At 33.8% G+C, this 21505-nt stretch overlaps 1 protein-coding gene across 1 annotated transcript; it reads left to right on the plus strand.

Moving 5' to 3' along the window:
• Window positions 1-7279: 7279 nt before the first annotated feature.
• On the plus strand, window positions 7280-21291 carry LOC112327899 (DNA mismatch repair protein MSH7). Its single transcript, XM_052453514.1, has 17 exons — window positions 7280-7777; window positions 8325-8862; window positions 9788-9883; window positions 9989-10044; window positions 10462-10528; window positions 10762-10857; window positions 11372-11503; window positions 11594-11627; window positions 11720-11767; window positions 12731-12930; window positions 13043-13169; window positions 13286-13563; window positions 13710-13904; window positions 14453-14863; window positions 14979-15075; window positions 15841-15968; window positions 20692-21291. The coding sequence occupies exons 1-17, from the start codon at window positions 7452-7454 to the stop codon at window positions 21178-21180; spliced, it is 3318 nt and encodes a 1105-aa protein (XP_052309474.1). The 5' UTR covers window positions 7280-7451; the 3' UTR covers window positions 21181-21291.
• Window positions 21292-21505: the final 214 nt, after the last annotated feature.

Genomic DNA, 21505 nt, shown 5'->3' on the forward strand with positions numbered 1-21505 from the left:
GCATACCCATTTACTTTAAATGGTAAAATATGGATCCAATGTATTTTAAGTGATTTACTCTTTATTAAACAATATCTGGCATGTATGTTTGTATAAAAGTTTGTTTGACTAATTTTACTCCAATAAAATAAATATAAACCTTGTCATCTAGTTAAATGACAATAAAAAATATACGCTACTACAAAAACAACTAGATAAAGTTTTTTTTTTTTAAATAATGATGGGCTATAAAAATTTTTTTGGTATGATTATAAAAGATTGATATATTCTTATTTGAAAATAAGTAAAAAATTGAATGGTATTTTTTTTAAGTGTGTGGGCCTAAATTAAATTAAAAAAGCCCATGCGCGCCTGTGTTTTTTTTCCTAAAGCGTCAATGGCATGTTATCCATTTTTGTTATTTTAATTAAGCCAACAACAAGTCACTTCAAGTGGTAGATGAGCTGTCACTTATTAGTGACTCGAATCTTGACACCATTGTGGTGGCTAAAAAATCAAATGATAAGTTTTTTGGCCTAAAATTTTATTTTTTAAGCAATTTTTCACCCAAAAACACAATAACATCATAAAATCATTATAAACCACCCAACAAACCTCAAAATTATCTATAAACAAAATCAAACAACTAAATTCCAAACATAAAAAATAAACTCGATTTTTCATTCCTGTTATGTTTAGAGGAAAAAAACCATCACCATCAAACTCCATCAAATAGAACCCTTTAACACAAGCTAAGCCATTTTGGTTGTTAAAATTGTGACAATTTACAACTTGTTTCCTCTTTCACTATTTTTCCAATGACTTTCTCTATCATCTTTCAAACCTAAAGATTAAGAATGAGCAAAATAAACTTTTGGACCAAAATAAAAATTGTTATGAATTTGGAGTGAGTCATGTATTTTCTTAGTGTTTTACTTTTCAATCCTCTATATTTTAATTTGGTATTTTTTTCCATAATGTAAAGTATAACTCTATCTAATTAGGTTATAAATGTATTTAATTGCAAGGGGAAAAAGTTTGAAAATTGAAAAAAAAAAACCTCCAACTACTTCACTGTTCATATGAACAATGAACATAACTGGGATTATACCTTAGATATTTTAGTATATTAGTTAATCTAGAGGGAAAAAATACCACCACCATCAAACTCATCTCGTCAAATAGAACTCTAACACCAAGCTTGGCCATTTTAGTTGTTGAAATAGTGACAATCAACAACTTTCTTTTCTTTCGCTATTTTTCAACAAAACTAAAATTAAGGAAAAGCTGGTAACTCACGATGTGAGATTACCCACGTAAAAACTGAAAGTAACACGTACAAAACAATAAGCATAACAACTATAACAAACTGAAATAAAAGTGACAGAAAAATCACAACTGCAGAGGACCCAGTCCTGTAGGTAACCCACTCCTCAGCACAATTTTGAACTCTCTTCTGCATACCTGCGTGCCCATATATATATATATATATATATATATATATATATATATATATATATATATATATATATATTGTTCACGTTCCAATCTTGTTGCATGACACTTGCAGCTAACATTCCACGTTCCAATCTTCCTGTATGGCATATGCAGCTAATATTCACGTTCACTTCAACTCATATATTTGGGATTTGGCCTAAGGGTACTTGCCGATTGACGTGGCTTAACAAGGTCTAAGAGGAAACCTTCTGCTGCTCACGATGGCAGCTTGCTGAGAAGAGGATTTCTACTGCTCACAGTGGCAGCTTGTTGAGAGGAGCTGCTAGCATTTGTTGCTGATGGTGTGACTGAAACTCAAGTTGTTGAAACCAGTGTTGCTGCTATATTAGAGGAGAGGAAGTTGTTGTTGCTTGGCTGGGGCTGCTAGAGTTCACGGTTCTTTTGCTTCCAGGTGCTACTGCTCATGGCTGACGGCTAGTGAGGAGGAGATGAACCATAGTGGCAGCTTGTCGTGAAGGGGAGTTAATTATTTCGGTGATTTCTCCTTGAGAGGTCACGAGTTTTTGTGTGTGGGAATGTGGGAAACATTTTTTTATGCTATGTTTTCTTCTTCACAAGCTCCTTTTTCTAGCTACTTGGGATAAGGTTTTATAGGGTTTTTAAAGGAGAAGTGAAAAGGTTTGGAGGCTTATATGTTAATGAGATCTCGATACTTAATATTGAAGAATAAATTCTAGCCATTTATTGGATTTATTGGAGTTAAGAACAAAAATTTGTCCTATGCTGACGGCTGGTGAGGAGGAGATGAACCATAGTGGCAGCTTGTCGTGGAGGGGAATTAATTATTTCGGTGATTTCTCCTTGAGAGGTCACGGGTTTTTATATGTGGGAATGTGGGAAACATTTTTTTTTTTATGCTATGTTTACTTCTTCACAAGCTCCTTCTTTTTCTAGCTACTTGGGATAGGTTTTATAGTTTTTTACATGAGAAATGAAAAGGTTTGGAGGCTTACATGTTAATGAGATCTCGATTCTTAATATTGAAGAAAAACTTCTAGCCAGTTATTGGAGTTAAGAACAAAAATTTGTCCTACTTTATAACTAATAAAGAAAAGATCAATGCTATTTTTGTATGCATAATAGTGTTGGGTGATGTTTTTTTCAAAAGAATCTACAAGTGTTTTTGGTGTCATTAGAGCTAAAATTTTAGCTTGGAGTGAAATATAAATATCAATATGAATTGATATAATATTTGTGATATTAAGGCCTAGCTAAAGGTGGATACTTTGTCATCCTTTTCTATTATTTTAATAGGAATAAGATAATAAATAGCGAAATTATGGTATTTTTTAAATTTAGTCCTTAAACTTTTAGAACTTTGTAATAGAACTCCTAAGCAGCCCTCATATTTTAGATCCCTTGCAATTTCACCTTGAACTTCTTTGATTGGACCCTGAGGTTTTTACAAAGTGGTCATTGATTTTGTAATTCTTCAATTTGATCTTTAAACTTTTAATTTCTTGTAATTTTATCTTTGATGTCATCCAATTGGGCATAAAAAATTAAATTTGGTCCTTAAAATTTTCAATCTTCTCGATTAAGCTCAAATTAGGCTTTCAAACTTAATTTTTCAACAATTAAATCCCCAATAAAATTAATTTGATCCATTAAAAGTCTAATTAAATCCTTGCACTTAATTAATTCTTTTAATTTAACCTAATTAATTAACTCTTAAACTTAATTAAACCTTTATTTGGGCCCATGATTAAATCAAATTGGCTTATTAAAAGTCTATTAAGTCATCAGACTTAACTTTTATGCAAATTCATTCGAAAATCATTTAATTTAACCTTAAATCTACATTGTCTTTCAATCTTAGGTACAATAGGTACAATTGGGCTCCCAATTTTGTCCAAAATTCTAGCTTAGTTCCTCTATGCATTTGAAACCCTTCTCAACTTGCTCTTACCTAGTTGCTAGTTTTTTTCTTTTTTCTTTTTTTTATTTTTTGTTGCTTTTCATTTTTTGTTTTTAAAAGAAATTTTTTTTTAAAAGGAAACTCAAAATTAGGTTATGACAGTTGCCTCCCTCTTTACAATACTTACGATAACAAGTACTTTAGATAGAAAACTTGTAAAGAAAAAAAAGAAAGAAAGGTTGTGGATTTACTAGATCAAGAAATGATCAATCTTTTCAAAAGTGTCAGAAGTGAGGGCTTGAAAACGCACTTAGAAAGAAATAGATAGGGTATAAAAGCAGATTATCTGAAAGGTGATTGCTGGAAAACACACTCAGAAGAAAAAAAAATAGGGTTAAAAAGAGTGATATTTAGTAGGTGAGGGCTAGAAAGCACACTTAAAAGGAAAAAAATAAGGTTAAAAAGCGCACTATCTGAAAGATGAGGGCTGGAAAATGCACTCAAAAGAAAAAAAAAATAGGGTTAGGAAGCGCATTATCTAGTAGGTGAGGGTTGGAAAGTGCACTTATGAGGAAATCGATAGGGCATAAAGGCACATTATCGGAAAGGTGAGGGCTAGAAAGTATACTTTGAAGAAAAAAGATAAGGCTAGAAAGCGCACTATTTTAAAACTTAGGGATGGAAAACGCATTAAAAAAAAAAGAGATATGGGCTTAAAAGGTACTGAAAAATAAATAATGCCAAAAGCATTATCTAAAAGAGTTAAAAAAATGGAGATTTTCTAATGACAGAGTTGAATTTGAGATTCCTAATTACATGGTTAAATTTCAAGGTTTTTCATTATTGCAGGGTTAGCACCTATCATGCTTGATGGCAGGATTAAATTCTCATTTCCTAATGGTAGGATTGGAATTTGGGATTCCTTGTAACAAGGTGAAGTTTCATAATATTTCATGATTATAGGATTGATACATATTCTTCCTGATTGCAGGGTTAAATTTTCATTTCATTATTGCAGGGTTAGCACCTATCATGCTTGATGGCAGGGTTAAATTCTCATTTCCTAATGGTAGGATTGGAATATGGGATTCCTTGTAACAAGGTGAAGTTTCATAGTATTTCATGATTATAGGATTGATACATATTCTTCCTGATTGCAGGGTTAAATTTTCATTTCCTAATGGTAGGGTTCGGATGGAGGATTCCTGATAACAAGGTTAAAATGGAAGGTTCCTAATGACATGGTTAAATTTCCCGGTGTTTCCTGATTGCAAGGTTACCACATGTCCTTCCTAATGGCAAGCTTGGACTTCTTAATGGTAGGGTTCAAATTTTGGTAAAACATATATAGATTTTTTCACGAATGGTTTATGTTTGGATGACCTGTATTTTCTGAAGTAGACCATCTTTTGATTTTTCTTTGGATTATCTATGTTAGACGTCTTGTTATCAGTTAAAGCCGTCTCAGTACCTTACTGGGTTCTCATTTGTTGGAGTTTTGCTTGAATCTTCTTTTGCTAAAACCTTAATGGGTTTTGAAAATCAAATTGAGCCTTGCTAGACTTAGAACGTTGATAGGTCTTTTTTGCCGAAATCTTGTTGGGCTATTTCTTTTTCAAGACCTTACCGATTTTTAATAGTTAGGAGCCTTGTTAGGTTTAGAATCTTGCTAGGTCCTTTTTGTTGGAGTTTTGTCTGACTGTTTCTTTGTCAAAACCTTGTTGGTTAAATCGTTGGAGCCTTGCTAGGTTTAGAACCTTGCTAGGTCCTTTTTTGTGGACTCTTGTTGGACTTTTTCTTTGTCCAAACCTTATTGATTTTCAATCATCGGAGCCTTGCTAGGTCCTTTTTGCTAGAGTCTTGCCAAACTTTTTCTTTGTAAAAAACTTGCCAGTTTTTAATCGTTGGGAGCCCTTTGAGCTCAAAATCTTGCTGAGTCTTTTTTGTTGGAGTCTTGAATTGTTGAGAGCCTTATTAGGTTCTTTTTGCTAGAGTCTTGCCAGAATCTTTCTATATCAAAACCTTGCTGGGTTTTTAATCAATGAGAGCCTTCTTTGGCTCAAAACCTTGTTGAGTCTTTTTTGTTGGAGCTTTGCCGAACTCTTTCTCTGTCAAAACCTTGCTGAGTTTTTAATTATTGAGGGCTTTGCTGGGTTCAAAACCTTACTGGGTCCATTTTGTTGGAGTTTTGTTAGACTTTTTCTTTTTCAAAACCTTGCCAGGTTTTTAATCAATAAAGCCTTGCTAGACTCAGAACCTTACTAGGTCTTTTTTGTCGGGAACTCTTTCTTGCTAAACCTTGCTGAGTTTAAGATTGTCTTAAGCCTTGTTGGGCTTTAGAACTTTGTTGCATTTCTTCTTTCTCGAAACCTTGTTAGACTTTGAAAATTAAATTAAGTCTTGCTAGGCTTTGAAAATCAAATTCAGCCCTGTTAGGCTTAGAATTTTACTGGGTTTCTGTTTGCTGAAGTCTTGCTAGACTTCATTGAGGATTATATCTTGTGCAATTTTTATGTAAAAAATTGTATAATGTTTTTAAATATTATACATGTATCTTTACATGGTTTTGATATACAGCCACCTTCTCACAAATCATCTTTTAATTGGTGGAAAAGTTTGTTGCTATCGAACCAGTCTTTTGACTGCTCAACTTAAATCTTTAGCTCACTTAAATTTTGTAATGAATTGTGTTTGGTTGTTTTTTCATAGCATCAACCTGTTCCTGTTTTGTTTATGTGATTAATTGTGCTTGATTGCCTTTTTGTTGTACAGTCTACATCTCTAGAAAATAAATGAAGTTATGCTTGGTTAAGTATTTTTTAAGAAGAGATTATATTACCCCTCAATTTATGATATTCTAATATATTTCTCTTTATTTCACCGATTGTGATGATTTGGCTCATCGTTATTGGCTATCTTTGCTGATCGTAAGTTTTCATGTTCTCGTATTCTATGACATGGTTGAATGTCATTGCTCAAGTCTTGATTTGAGATGTATGCTTTTTCCACGTCATTAATCTTAATTGGTGCTACTTGCATCAACATCTCGTTCTTGTTTTGTTAAACTATTTTTCTCGCATGCTATTTTATATTAATCTTTCATACGAAAATAAAAATAAAAATGAGATTGATCTAATTTTTAGAAGTCTGCAATATTTTAAAACTTATTTTTCTTAATTAGTGGTTAGTTAAAATTTATGTATTACTATTATATTATATTATAATGTTAGTATTAAATATAAATAAATAAATAAATTTTGTTAAATAATTTGTGATTTTATATAGAATTATAGATAACACGACCCGTGCTGCACTTTTTTTTGTAAAATGTAAAAAAATAAAATAAGTTGAAAGATATAAGTTAAAGAAAGTTATAAAAATAAACATCCACCAATATTCTAAAATGTCTTAAATTTGTATATAATTATTATTAATAAATCAACTCTCCAATGCTTCATGATTTTTTTTTTAAGGAAAACATGTGACTCTCGTACGTGATATACTCACCGCTAAGAGGAGAGAATTTGACATGAGTAATTTCAATCAAAATAAACCATAATTTAGCAATAAAATAATTTGAGAGTGTTAATTTTAAATAGTTTTTTTTATACTAAGATTGAACTTTTAAGCATGTGTTTTGGGTGGTTATATTTTAAGAAAAATATTTTTAATTATAATTTTAAAAAATATTTATTTAGTTAAAACTATTATAAAATTAATTTTTAAACGCAAAACAAAATAAATATAGATCTGAATAAAAAATAAATTATTTTAAAAATAAAATTTAAAATGCAGATATATGTTTACTTGTACTATTTAATTAATCAAACAAAGTTAACACAATACCATATTAATCCTTTAAAAGGTAAAAAATAGGGCCGTATTAGAAGAAGCGATGAATATCAGACATCCAGATCAACAATAACCACCCAGTGAAATCTAAAATCAGGGCGTCATTTTCTCCTTTGAAAATTTTGAGAGCCGAAAGGGGCAGATTTTGGCGCCAATTGTTTTCTACTGTATAGAGTCATAGACTCCATATATTTTAATAAAAATTTCACATCTCTAAAGGTTGATTCTCTCTAGGAGTACGAAAATGCCGCGCCAAAAATCGATACTCTCGTTCTTCCAAAAACCCTCGCAGCCCAGTCAGAGCTCCGACGCCGGAGAAAGGACCGATGGTCGGCAAGCTCCTCTGTTCTCGGCGAAGCAACATAATCAAAACGTGTCTCAACCTGCGATTCATGGACCGGTGGACTCGTCTATTGAAATTAGAGGAACTGACACGCCACCAGAAAAGGTGCCACGTCAGATATTACCGGTGAACATCAAGGAGAACGAGGAGGCCAAAGTTGCTTCGCTTTTCTCGAGCATAATGCATAAGTTCGTTAAGGTCGATGACAGAGAAAAACCTAATGGGAGGTAACATTTTTTTTTCGAATATTAATTAAAATCTTTGAATTGTTGTTTATCTATGTAATTATGAAGGGAATATTTTTTTTTAAAAAATAATTCAATATTTTATAATTAGTCTTCTTGTTGAAGCTGAACTGAAGCCGTTCATTTGTTAATTTTAATATTTCAAGAATACTCCCAGCAAATGGAAATCCTAAAAGAGTGCGGATCACGAGAGGAGATTTTAGAAATGATTGTTGAAATTTGAAGTAAATTTTGGAGTTGCAAGTTATTAAGTGAAGCGAGTTTGTGGAGTCTATGAGGACAAATATGTTTTAAGGGCATTTCTTAAATACAATGAGTTTCTATCTTGTGATTGATTTTGTGTTGTGAACATTTATGAAATAGTTTCAGGATTTAGTGTTCGAACCCTAATGTGATAGGCTTCCTTTTTTGACTAATTTCTGTTTGTTTTGATGATCGCTAATAGTATATGAGTGATAAATATGTGTCCTTGTACCTTGCTGGCTCAAATTTCTCTCATAGTGGGTGTAACTGATGCAAATTGATGCAGGAACCAGGTTCATTCTGCTAATGTTTGCTCTACATCTGTTACATTTACTATCCCAAAAGAATTGCCTCAGCATGGAATGGATACACTGTACTCTGAGAAAGACAATGGTTTTAGTTCCAGTGGCATGGTTGATCAAACGAGTGTCTTGAATATTGAAAGTGTAAATGATGTTCCTGGGCCACATACACCAGGCATGCGACCCCTAGTTCCTCGTCTGAAGAGAATTCTAGAGGACGTTCCTAAGTTTGAGGATAAGAATGGTTGTTCCTTCCTAAACTCTAGCAAAAGAGTGAAACCACTACAGGACCCAGCTTCCTTGATAAAAAATCATGAGGAAATATCTAATTCAACAAGCAAGTTTGAATGGCTTGACCCTGCCCAAATCAGGGATGCCAATAGGAGAAGGCCCAATGATCCTCTCTATGACAAAAAGACGCTGTACTTACCACCTGATGCATTGAAGAAAATGTCAGCTTCTCAAAAGCAATACTGGACTGTCAAATCTCAGTACATGGATGTTCTACTTTTCTTTAAAGTGGTTAGTAGTATTGCTGCAGTTTCTGATACTTTTGAAGTTGCTGAAACTTTTTGACATCATAAGGTTACATTAAAGCATGACCCAGCTATTCATTCTATTTTTTCTGAAAAGTTTCTGTTTTCTTTGCTAAACGGTTGGACATGCAATAAGCATCATCAGCAAGCAGTTCATTCTTATTTTTCTGAAAAATTTCTGTTTCCTTGCTAAATGGTTGGACTTGCAATAAACATCATCAGCAACCAATTCAATTCAAAAGAATGATGTAATGCTAATCATGCATCGTTTTCTTCTTAAATTTCTGCTTTCTCATTAATAGTGGAGCATATACCACGTGTATCTTGGCTGTATGATCCAATAGGGAAAAAGAGGTATTGCCACTGCAAAACTAACATCATGCAGCCAATGTTGGCATGCGGTGCTTGAACTGTAACTTGTATTTTAACTCTCTCTCTCTCTCTCTCACACACACACACACACACATTTCTGTTAACTGAGATTTATATTTACAAATTTATTAATGTGTGTCATGGTGGAAAGTTAGAACTTTCTTCTAGTGACTTCTGAAGTTTTGGGTAATGATTTAATGCTAATCATGCATCATTTTCTTCTGAAATTTCTGCTTTCTCATTAATAGTGGATGTGCATCTTGGCTGTATGATCCAATAGGAAAAAAGAGGCATTGCCACCGCAATCATGCAGCCAATGTTGGCATGCGGTGCTTGAACTGTAACTTGTATTTTAACTCTCTCTCTCTCTCTCTCACTCACTCACTCATTCACACACACACATTTCTGTTGACTGAGATTTATATTTACAAATTTATTAATGTGTGTCATGGTTGAAAATTAGAACTTTCTTTTAGTGTCTTCTGAAGTTTTGGGTTCTTAAATCAGACCAATATGTTTATGTGACTGATGAAACACAGGGAAAATTCTATGAGCTCTATGAACTGGATGCTGAAATTGGTCACAAAGAGCTTGATTGGAAAATGACATTAAGCGGTGTGGGGAAATGTCGGCAGGTGACTTCAAAGATAAATTTGTCTAATTTAAAAGCCAATTTTAATTGCTACAATTACAGTTCTATGCATATGTGTTTTATTTAACAGCATCTGCCTTGTGATCAGGTTGGTATATCTGAAAGTGGGATTGACGATGCTGTTGAAAAGCTGGTAGCTCGTGGGTAGGGGAGCAGCAGACCTTGTCTCTGAACCATAATTTCCTTTTTTCTCATTGTTATGTCATGCCTTCAAGATGAATGAAAGATTTCATTGTTACTAGTTTTATATCTCTATTTATGTAGTTAATATTATTCTTAAATTGTAAGAAGCCAGCATGTAGACCAGACTGGCCATCTGTCATGGAAATTTTTTTATTTCCTTCATTTCTTCCTGTATCTAAGAAGCACAATGAAAAGAAAAGCATTTTTCAACTTGCATTATGCATCGTTTATGCTAATCATATATTGGCTGAAGATATGAAACAAGATCTTTCACTCAAATCGTAGTAGTTAGCTGAGATTTAGCCAATCCCATGTTCTCTTTCCACATTTGTCCGGAACATTTGCAGTTCACTTATTGCTTTTGTGCTCTTTGTCAAGATATAAAGTTGGAAGAGTGGAGCAATTGGAAACATCTGATCAAGCAAAATCTAGGGGTGCAAATTCTGTGAGTTTTCCGTGCAGCTTTAAAGGAGACATGTTTCTGATAGATTTTTGTTTTTCAATTATTCTTGTTGATTCAACCATTCAGACAGATATGACATCTCTTATAGATTATGTTCTCAACACCATGCATCATTTGTGGTTTTCATTAATTCAATGAAACTGAAATAGTAAATCAATGCCATGATGTGGGTAACTATCTGAGTTCCTTGTTTTATCATTGATGTTGAATTTCAGGTAATCCAAAGAAAATTGGTACAAGTTGTCACCCCATCAACCACAACTGGACATAATATGGGGCCTGATGCTGTTCACCTTCTTGCCATAAAAGAGGTTTGTAATGATTACCTTCTTACAGTTTTCTGCTGCAGCAACATTTTTCGTGTTGAACTCTCTCAAATTGTTGCAATTTGCCCATCTTCAATTTCAAAATATTGCTAAAATAATCTTGTGCGAGCTTATTCTGTGATCGCATCATTTAACTGGAGGACAATTTTTTTGTTAAAAACTCACATTTTCCTGATATCAGGCTATTATTGATAAATCATGAGTTAGAAGAGCGAATTGCTGAATTGTTATGATGCAATTTTTCTTCTTTATCACTACTTAAAATGAACAGTCTGTTTAAAATGTTTTGATTACTTTGTGTCCACGTAGTATGTTAGATATGCAGTTGACTTTATTATTTTCTACCATTTCTTGTTCTTATAAACTTGCCCAGCTTGGAGAATTAGAAATTTGGTTTCATTTGTTATTCTATTCATTTAAATGGTCCTTGTTATTTATGCATTTCTTGAAAGTTTATTGTGCTATCCTATCTGGTTATTCCTTTGGGTGATAACTTTAGGGAAACTATGGGGTGGATAATGGTGCAACTGCTTATGGGTTTGCTTTTGTTGATTGTGCTGCTCTACGAGTTTGGGTTGGATCAATCAATGATGATGCGTCACATGCTGCTTTGGGGGCATTATTGATGCAAGTATGCTCCTTTATCTTTCTTGTTTGTTTCATTATTCTGTGTGCTCTCAAGTACTTAACCTTTGAATATCTTACTGTGATTTGATTATAGATTTCACCTAAGGAAGTCATATATGAAAATAGAGGTACATGCCTTTTCTTGTTTTTGTTCTCTTGCTCTTGGATTGTTTTTTTGTTTTTTTGCCTAGCTTAAAGCTTGAGGATTTCTATGTTGCAGAGCTTTCCAGAGGCGCTCAGAAAGAACTTAGGAAGTACTCATTAATAGGTAAGTTTATACCGACCTTTTTCATATGACAAGATATATCATATACATTTAAGATTAAGGATTGCACTTGCAAATATATTAACTGGTATTTCTTGATAAGAAGGGAAGACTTTGTACACCTGCCTTGGATGAGCACATGCCTTCTGAACTTTCCATTTGCCAGAATGTATTTTGTTATTTTGCACATATTTTTTTCCTAGATTAGCTTGATCTTCCTTCTTATCTTTCCTTATTTCCTGTGTCATTATTGTCTTTTCACTATAATTTGTTTGTAAAAATCTTCTAGAAAATGAAAGACAGTTGTCTGGACCAACTTGAAACTTGCTGGATATTTGTTGGATGTATAAAATATGCTCGATGATTAGTATGTGATTTGTTTAGTCTTTGTAGCCTTGTGTAAAGATAGTAACTCATGTCCTATTTTTTAGTAATTTCAGATTTAGCTATTTTATACTCTGTGCACTTTCTCTATGCATGAAGGCCTTTAGGCAGTCTTACTAGATAACAAGTTGCATTTATGTATTTTGATGGGATGCTGTTCCTGCATGCATATTATTATCTTGGGTGTTTTGCTCAAATCAATGTGAATTCCTTTGCTGCAACTTCTCCAGCAAGGTTATGAATAAATCTTTGACAGTCTCCTTTGTTTGCTTTGATGCACAAGTTAGTTGATCAATGTGAGGTCCAACTGTGGTAGCCAGCTAACATACTCCTGGTTGGTGAACGTAGTCTAACCATACTCCAATTATACATCTCATGACTTATTTTAAATTTACATGTCTCCTTTCTAAAGTGATTCCTGTTTAATAATTTGCCACCTTCATTATTGATCTCTTAAATAAGTCTTTCTACATTTGGTTTATTGCTGAAGAATCTGTCATTAAAAGGATATGTAAGTTATGATCCAAGCTATCATGAGGAGCACAACCTCACCTTTTCATTTCCCTCACCCATTCCTTGCAGGTTCTACAGCACTGCAATTGTCACCAGTGCTGCCAGGCACTGATTTTGTGGATGCTTCTGAAGTTAAAAATTTGATTCAATCGAAGGATTACTTTAAATGGTCTACAAATCCATGGAACCATGCACTTGACAGTATAATGCACCAGGATATATCTCTATGTGCTCTTGGCGGGCTTATTGGTCATCTATCCAGATTGATGGTATGCTTGCCTGTCAACCTCCTCCGTTCCCTTCTCTGGTTGGCCTTTTAACTGTTAAGATCCCTGATTATTTGTTGCTTATAAAGATTTCTGTGCCTTTTCTTTTGTGCAGTTTGATGATGTTTTAAGGAATGCAGATATTCTACCCTACCAAGTTTATAAGGGTTGCCTTAGAATGGATGGGCAGACTCTAGTAAATCTGGAGGTTTTTAGTAACAGTGCTGATGGTGGTTCATCAGGCCAGTGTGTTCATTCCTTGATCTCCCATGAAATTATCATCATCCTCAAATCTATGGTTTTGATTTTTAAGAGTTTTAAATGAAATATTGAAAGCCTTTTCTCTTCATGATTTCAGGTACTTTGTTTAACTATCTTGATAACTGCGTGACATCATCTGGTAAGCGGCTTTTGAGGAATTGGATCTGCCATCCACTGAAACATGTTGAAGGCATTAATAATAGGCTTGATGTAATTGAAAATCTAATGGCTCGTTCAGAAATTATGTTAGTTATTGCTCAATATCTTCGCAAGCTTCCAGATTTAGAAAGAATGCTTGGGCGAGTTAAGGTTAGCTTTCAGGCATCAGGTTCTCTTGCACTGCCCTTGATTAGCAAAAAATTGTTGAAACAAAGAGTAAGTTGTCTTATTTGATTTCAAATCTTTACTTGTAAAAATCTCTTTGAGTGCACATGTACGATGATTTTCATAGGGTGTCACAATTCAGCAAGTCTCTAGTTAGTCCTGAACCTTCTACTGAAGTGGCAGTAAGTGTTGTGTAGGTGAAAGTGTTCGGGTCTCTGGTGAAAGGGCTTCGGAATGGAATGGATTTGTTATTGCTATTACTGAAGGAAGAGCAACTAATTTCATCATTATCAAAAAATTTTAAACTTCCAGAGCTTCTTGGTAGTAATGGGCTTGAAAAATTCCTTGTGCAATTTGAAGCAGCTGTAGATAGTGAATTCCCAAACTACCAGGTCTGCTTCTTTCTGGTTTATGTTTTGGATATATCAACCAATGTTTTTCCCTTTCTCCCCATTTGGATCCTTGTGTTTCTAATTGAGATGATGCAGATGTATTCTTTTGTATGAAATTATATTAATTATTATATACTAATTTATTTATTCGAGGCTACTATTAAAATTATAGTTATGCATGTGTACATGTAATGTGGTGTGTAGCTGCTGCTGCTTTCTTTTTCACAGTTCAACATTCGGTCTTGATTTCTTCCCCCCTCAGATTATTACGTTCTGCAGTAATAAAGGACTTTTGGCATCCTTGATAACTGAGCATGCATCTCTGTGGAATTCTGTATTTCTCTGTTAGAAAATGTCTCTCTCTTTGTCTCTCTCTCACACCACACACACCACACATTGGCTTATATTGACTGTTTAACAATATGGCCATTCCTTTTTGGAACATCTGTACTTTCTTGTTAGTGTTTATTTTCTTTATGTGGGTGATGATATTGCATTCTGTTTTTATGCCTACTTTTGCACATTACTAATACTGTATTTGGTATCAGAATCGTGATGTGACAGATTCAGAGGCTGGAATGCTTTCTGTGCTGATTGAGTTATTTATTGAGAAAGCTGCACAGTGGGGTGAAGTCATTCATGCAATCAATTGTATTGATGTGCTTAGATCTTTCGCAGTCACAGCAAGCATGTCATGTGGAGCTATGTGTAGACCTGTTATTTTGCCTGATTCAAAATCCATTTCTTTCTGTGAGGGGGAAGGGGGGCCTGTACTTAAGATTAAAGGGTTATGGCACCCATTTGCCCTTGGAGAGAATGGATTGCCTGTCCCAAATGATGTGTTCCTTGGTGAGGATTCAGATAGCCAACATCCCCGCACTGTGTTGCTGACTGGACCAAATATGGGTGGAAAATCAACACTTCTGCGTGCCACATGTCTAGCTGTTATACTAGCACAGGTTTGACTTTAGACCTAGCTTGAAAAAATTACTTCTGTGCCTCCTACATCCCTAGAAAATTCATTTCTTTGGCATATTTTAACATATAGTTTTTAATTCTATGGCAATTTCGCAGCTTGGTTGTTTCGTTCCCGGTGAGAAGTGTGTTCTCTCACTTGCTGACATAATTTTTACACGGCTTGGTGCCACTGATCGAATAATGACAGGCGAGAGTAAGTTGTAGCAAGATAACAGTTTACTGGTTTCACTTGGAAGTTTGCTTCTCTTTATGTGATCTAAATTCACTTTCTTGATGTAAATTTATATTTTTTAGTTTATGCACTTTTGTGGTCCAAATCATGATTATCATGTTGCAAGAATAAATTCTGGTAAGTGTTGACTGTTTTATTTGAAATCCTGCTTTTCATCTGAAGGTCATAAATGGCTTCTTGATGGTAAAATACAGTGTTATGGATTTGTTTAGTGTTTTTTTTTAAAAAAATTAAAATTGTTTAAATCTATGTCATAGTTGGCTTGCTCTAAATTTCTCCTCGATTTAAGTTATTAGAAAGGATTCATAATGCCTATAAATACAGCAGTGGTGAATCTAAGGTTGATAGAGTTTTGTGCAGTGGTTGTTTTACTCTGGTTGTAATTCTACTATAGATTTGATGTAAATGGTTGTGTTCTAATGGATCTTGTCCATCTAAATCTTCAAAATCTCTTCAAGGCAATTTAAAATAGGATATATCATATGATTTCAAAAATGCTTAAAGTAAAAGAAAGGAAACCGTTGTGGAATGTAAAGGTACCCACATACTAACTTGGCCTATAATCCCGGATGTCTCACTCTCACTTCTGGACCCCAGAGTCCTTTAAATGTTGAAAGTGAGGATTATGCAAATAGATGTGACCCAACCACATGCATTAATGAGTGTTCGCTTATGTGCTTCTTAATTCCGGAGTTTGATAATAGAAACGAGCTTGTCATTTTCTAGGTACATTCTTCATTGAGTGCACAGAAACAGCTTCGGTGCTTCAAAATGCCACTCAAGATTCCCTTGTCCTTCTTGATGAACTGGGTCGAGGAACAAGCACTTATGATGGATACGCCATTGCATATGCTGTGAGATTTCTTTTTATTGATCTATTATTCCTTGATTTACCTGCCCTTTTTATTCCATTACTAAGAACTCGTATTCTATATCTAACTCCTTAAGGATATAAATTATTATTTCTCATCTCTATGGATGTTCGCATCCTTGGTTCTAGTCAAGTTATACTTTTCTAGGTTATCCACTTGAGATAGGTAGGTAACTGGTACATAATAATGCAAATATATTTCTTGCATATTGGAGCCTTTTTTGGTCATTATGGTCATAGATTTGTGTGTTTTGGCCTTAGACAAACTTGTGTTGCATGTACAACTCTAGTTTCTATACACATCGACATGTGCTGATACAAATAATTTGTAACGTTAGAAATGTTGTGGCTAGGAAATGCTGTCTTCTGCATCCACCCACTTGGACACCTACCTCACTTTTTGGGTGACCGAAAAAGTCTTCCTCTATTCTATGAACTGAGAGATCTATTTGAAGACATCAGTTTATTGATTTAATTCACAAGGTTTCTATTTAAAAGAGAATACAAGACATTAGAACCAAATCAAATCATATATCCTAATTAGAAGTGATCTTTAATTTAAGGAGTTGATTAATACCAAATTTATTTTTTAATTTATAAACAACCAAATATAGAATTTTCTATTTTACAACATTCCTCCTGAAGCTAGCCTGAAGATATTTTCCATTATTAGCTTGCTGATTAATTAGTTAAATTTTTGTGAAGTTCCTTTGTAAGTATATTAGCAACTTGCTCGGTGGTTGGAACATATAGTATACAAATCATTCCACTATTAATCTTTTCTTTGATAAAGTGTTCATCAACTTTCACGTGCTTTATTTTATCATGAAGAACTGGATTATGAGCAATTGAGATAGTTGTCTTATTGTTATAATATACCTTTGTGGGTGAGGAGTTAAGAATCTTCTAGTCTTGTAAAAGCCTTTTAATCCACACAACTTCACAAATCCTATGTGCAATTGCTCTCGATTCACCACCTTAGTTTTAGCAGGTTGGAACTTCAAATCTTTGATCTTAAAATCTTCAACAAGTTTAGTCTTTCCATCTCGAAATTGTTATCACTTATCAAGATTATGTCATCTACATAAATAATCAAGATAGCAATTTTACCTTCTTTGAATGTTTATAGAACATGGTACGTCTGCTTGACTTAGACATTAACTATGACGTCTTACAACCTTTCCAAAGTGTTCAAACCATCAGTAGGAGTTTGTTTAAGGCCATATAAAGATTTTTTTAGTCTGTAGGCTTTATGTTAGTCAATTCTCTCTTCATACCCAAGTGGTATGTCTATAAAGACTTTCTCTTCCAAGTCTTTATTTAGAAAAATATTTTTAACATTCAATTGATGTAAGGGACAACTAAAGTTCATCGGTGAAGATAACACCTGAATTGAGTTTATTTTGGCTTAGGTTGAACAAATGTATCATGATAGTCAATGTATGTTTGTGTGAAGTGTTTTGCCACTAGCCTTACCTTGTGCCTTTCTATGCTCCCATCAGCTTTGCATTTAATTGTAAACACTAAATTGCACCCTACTTTCTTCATTTGCCTTGGCAAGTCAACTACTCAAAGTGCTATTTTTGTTTAGAGCATTCATTTCTTCCATAACCACTAACTTTCAATTCGGATTGTCTAGAGCATTCATTGGCAAGTCAACTACCTCTAAGAAGTTTTTAGAATAAACAATTGAGATATCATAAAGGTAAAACTTTATGATTATTAGAAAGTTTTTGGTAAGAAAAATATTTAGTAATAGGATAACTGGTACAGGATTAGACACCTTTTCTAGTAGCTATAGGAATGTCTAGGTCTATAAGCTCATTATTAAAAGGAACAATAGAAGTAAGAATACATGGAATATTCTCAGGACCATCTCTCAGAGAATTTGGTTGATCTTGTGTTGGGATGATATGCAAGTCTTTACCTTTCGTATGAGTTCTTATAGTATAAACTTGAAGCTCAGTATATGGATAAGTTTGATCCTTTTGTAATACTTCCCCTGTTTGCAATACACTTGCACATAACAATGATTGACTAGTTTTTCCATTTATTTCAATATCATGAACATCCTTTCCTGAGATTGTGATGCTGAGAAAATCGTATTGTTCATAATTGTAATAGGCAATTGAACATATATGTTTAAAAAACCATCATCTTTTCTTTTTTTCTCCCCTGAAGATGATTTTTGGTAAAATAAGGTTGATTTTCTATAAAAGAAACATCCATACGTACATGAATTTTCATAGTTTAAGGATTATAAGATTTGCAGTCATTTTTGTTTGAGGCATATCAGATGAAAACATATTTGTCAGCTTTAGGATCAAGTTTAGATTGGAATTTACTTAGTATGTGACAAAGATTGCAACTAAAAACTTTTATTAATCAAATAAGATGTCGTCAAACCAGCTTTATCACATAAGTATTTTGGAATATTCACGAGCTACTTCAAGTAAATGTTTGTTTTTTCTCTCAACAATTTCATTTTGCTTAAGAGTGTCACGACATGTAGACCGATGTTGAATCCTTTTTGCTTTCAAAAAATTTCCCAAATAAATAAAGTATGATAATTCTTGTCTGATATTGGTTTTCTATCATTTGATTTATATCTTTAAACAATGTTACTACCTCAAATTTTTCACTCATCAAATAAACCTAATATAATCTTGTGTGATAATCTATGAATGTAACAAATCATTTTTTTTCTAGATACAATAGTGAATTTTGAAGGATCTCACACATCACTATGAATTAAATAAAAAGATTATGAAGCATGTAGGGTTTTGAAATATACGGAACACGGTGATTTTTTGATAAATGACAACTTTCACATTGAAAAGATAAACAATCCAAATGTTTAAACAACTCAGGAACTAAATGTTTAAGATTAGAGAAAACTACGATGTCCTAGTTCTCTTTCAGCAATAAATAATGTCAAAGCATTATTTGTTCACAAACAAACATTGAATTTATACTATTAAAGCCTTGAGATTTTTTTTTTTATTATTATTGAAGTTGTTATCAAGGTAGTAAAAACCGTCTATCATCCTAGCACTACCAATCACATTCCTTGAGTTCTGGTCTTGAAATATACAGATAGAATAATAAAAAATAACATGAAAATTACAATCCTTGGTTAGTTTAGGAACATGGAGGACAAATTTAAGAATTATGCTCTAAAAAATTATTATTAACCTTTTTCTTGTAATAGATGAGAAATTATCATCTGTAATTTTGATTTTCTCATTATCAGGATATGATGAATAGTTTGTAAATGGATGAGAATGACTAGTCATATGATCGGCTGAATCAATAATCCAAGAAGCAGAATCTGAACAACAAGATATAAGGCACAAGATGGCTATTTATTTTAGCCAAGGAAACACTAGGAATACTAGATGATGATTGGAATGTAACAATTGTAGAATTTGGTATATCTACTCTACTAAAAAGGCTTTTCTCAACTTTATTTATGGAGGAACCACACGTTGGGTTCATCACCAGGTCTGCTACTTTTCCAAATAGATGGCTTTCCATGGAGCTTCCAACAAGTTTTGTTGTGTATGATGTGGCTTGTAACAATAGTCACACATGTGAGATTTTTAATCCACCTAACAGTGATTTGCAATAATCCTACTCACATTTGCATTAGCATAGCCAATGTAGAGTTCTCAATAGGACTTCCAGTTGCTTGTTTTCCAAGCATGACTCCTCATGACTCTCCTATTTTTTTAGCTTTTGAAAATACCTTGCTAATTGGAGTTATGAGTTTGTTACCTATTATTCTCCCTTTTAACTTCATCAAACTCAACATCGAGTCCAGCGAGGAATTCGTAAATTTGAAAGTCCTTCGTTTTCTTGCAGTGGTTGTAGTCATATGTAGATTTCCATTTATAATCATTGAAAAAGTTAAGGTCTTTCCACAATTGTCTTAGTGTGTTGAAGTATTTGGTGACATTGTTTTCTCCTTGCCGGATATCACCAAGTTTCAAAGTCAAGTCATATACCTGGGATTGATTACCCAGATCAGAATACATCTGGTAAACATTATCCCAAAGTTTCTCTGTTGTTGAATAACACATAGTTGGAGTTGATATCTTCATCCATGGAGTTCACAAGCCACGTCATAACATGGAGTTTTTAGCATCCTAGGTAGCATATGTTGGATCCTTCCTTGTTGGTTGTTTTTACTGGTCAAATAACCTATTCCCTCTTGCCTCTAAATATACATGCGCACAAATTGAGACCAATGCAAGTTATCACCATTAAGACAGATGGTGGTGATTTGGACTAAGTGTGGCTTGTTATTGGAGGCTTGGGTAGCAACGGGTTTTGTTTCAGACATGATGAACAAAAACAAAGCAATATTAAAATGAATAATACTTTGTAAAGTGGTGAAAATTAAAAGCAACACATCTTTTAGTGTTTTGTTAATAATCCAAATACTTGTAGTTATGTGACTAGTTGCACGCTGTGATAATTAAAGTATGTTGTGATTGTAGTGTTGTGTGGTATATTTGAAATAGTTTCAACTTTTTTATGGAAGTGTAATGTTAACAGCCTAATATACAATCTTCTATTTTACGACACTATTACCTGTAATAATATCAAGCTTCATATATCTGTTGTGTTTCAAAACTTTATTCGCCTATTATAATTGAAGTTGTTTCGTTAGCAAATTATACTGCTTCTGATCATTCATGCAGGTATTCCGCCATCTTGTTGAGAAGATAAACTGTCGATTGCTTTTTGCAACACACTATCACCCGCTCACAAAAGAATTTGCTTCTCATCCACATGTTTCATTACAATACATGGCTTGTGCATTCAAGTCAAAACCTGAAAGCTATTCTAAAAGCGACCGGGACCTTGTCTTCTTGTACCGGCTTGCATCTGGAGCATGCCCAGGGAGCTACGGATTGCAAGTGGCAACTATGGCTGGCATTCCTGAGCATGTTGTTGAAGCTGCTTCACATGCTGGTCAACTGATGAAAAATTCAACTGGAGAAAGTTTCAAGTCAAGTGAGCGCAGGTCTGAGTTCTCAACTCTCCATGAAGAGTGGTTGAAGACCCTAGTAAATGTCTCACGAATCAGAGATTGTAATTTTGATGATGATGATGTTTATGACACATTGTTTTGCTTGTGGCATGAGTTGAAGAGCTCGTATGAATCTTGTAGCTCGAAGAGTAGATAGAATCTGCATAATGTATTGTAGGAATCCTAATCTGAAGATGATTTTTTTCCCCATAATAGTTATCATGTTCTGAAATGACAGGGAAGAGCAGTATACCTTGTATTTGGTGTTCATCGGTTGCTTTTGTTTCCAGTTTCCCTCCTGTTATACAAAGCACGAACTGGTATATTTTCTCCCCATTGATTTTGTCTTGAATTTGACCTTCAAAAGTCGGTCTATCGGAAGTCTGGTGAGCTTATCAAGCTATTAACCGTTACCTTGATGCTTGAATAGGCTCTCAGTTCTCTTCAACACATTGATTGATGTTGCACGCATGCAGGCTTCC

This window comes from Populus trichocarpa, chromosome 6 (genome assembly GCF_000002775.5).
Source record: "Populus trichocarpa isolate Nisqually-1 chromosome 6, P.trichocarpa_v4.1, whole genome shotgun sequence".
Taxonomy (NCBI): domain Eukaryota; kingdom Viridiplantae; phylum Streptophyta; class Magnoliopsida; order Malpighiales; family Salicaceae; genus Populus; species Populus trichocarpa.

Coding starts and splice junctions, on each gene's coding strand:
- LOC112327899 (XM_052453514.1), top strand. CDS start 7,452: ATGCCGCGCCAAAAATCGATACTCTCGTTCTTCCAAAAACCCTCGCAG. Junction 7,778..8,324: donor AGAGAAAAACCTAATGGGAG/GTAACATTTTTT, acceptor AAATTGATGCAG/GAACCAGGTTCATTCTGCTA. Junction 14,864..14,978: donor TAGCTGTTATACTAGCACAG/GTTTGACTTTAG, acceptor GCAATTTCGCAG/CTTGGTTGTTTCGTTCCCGG.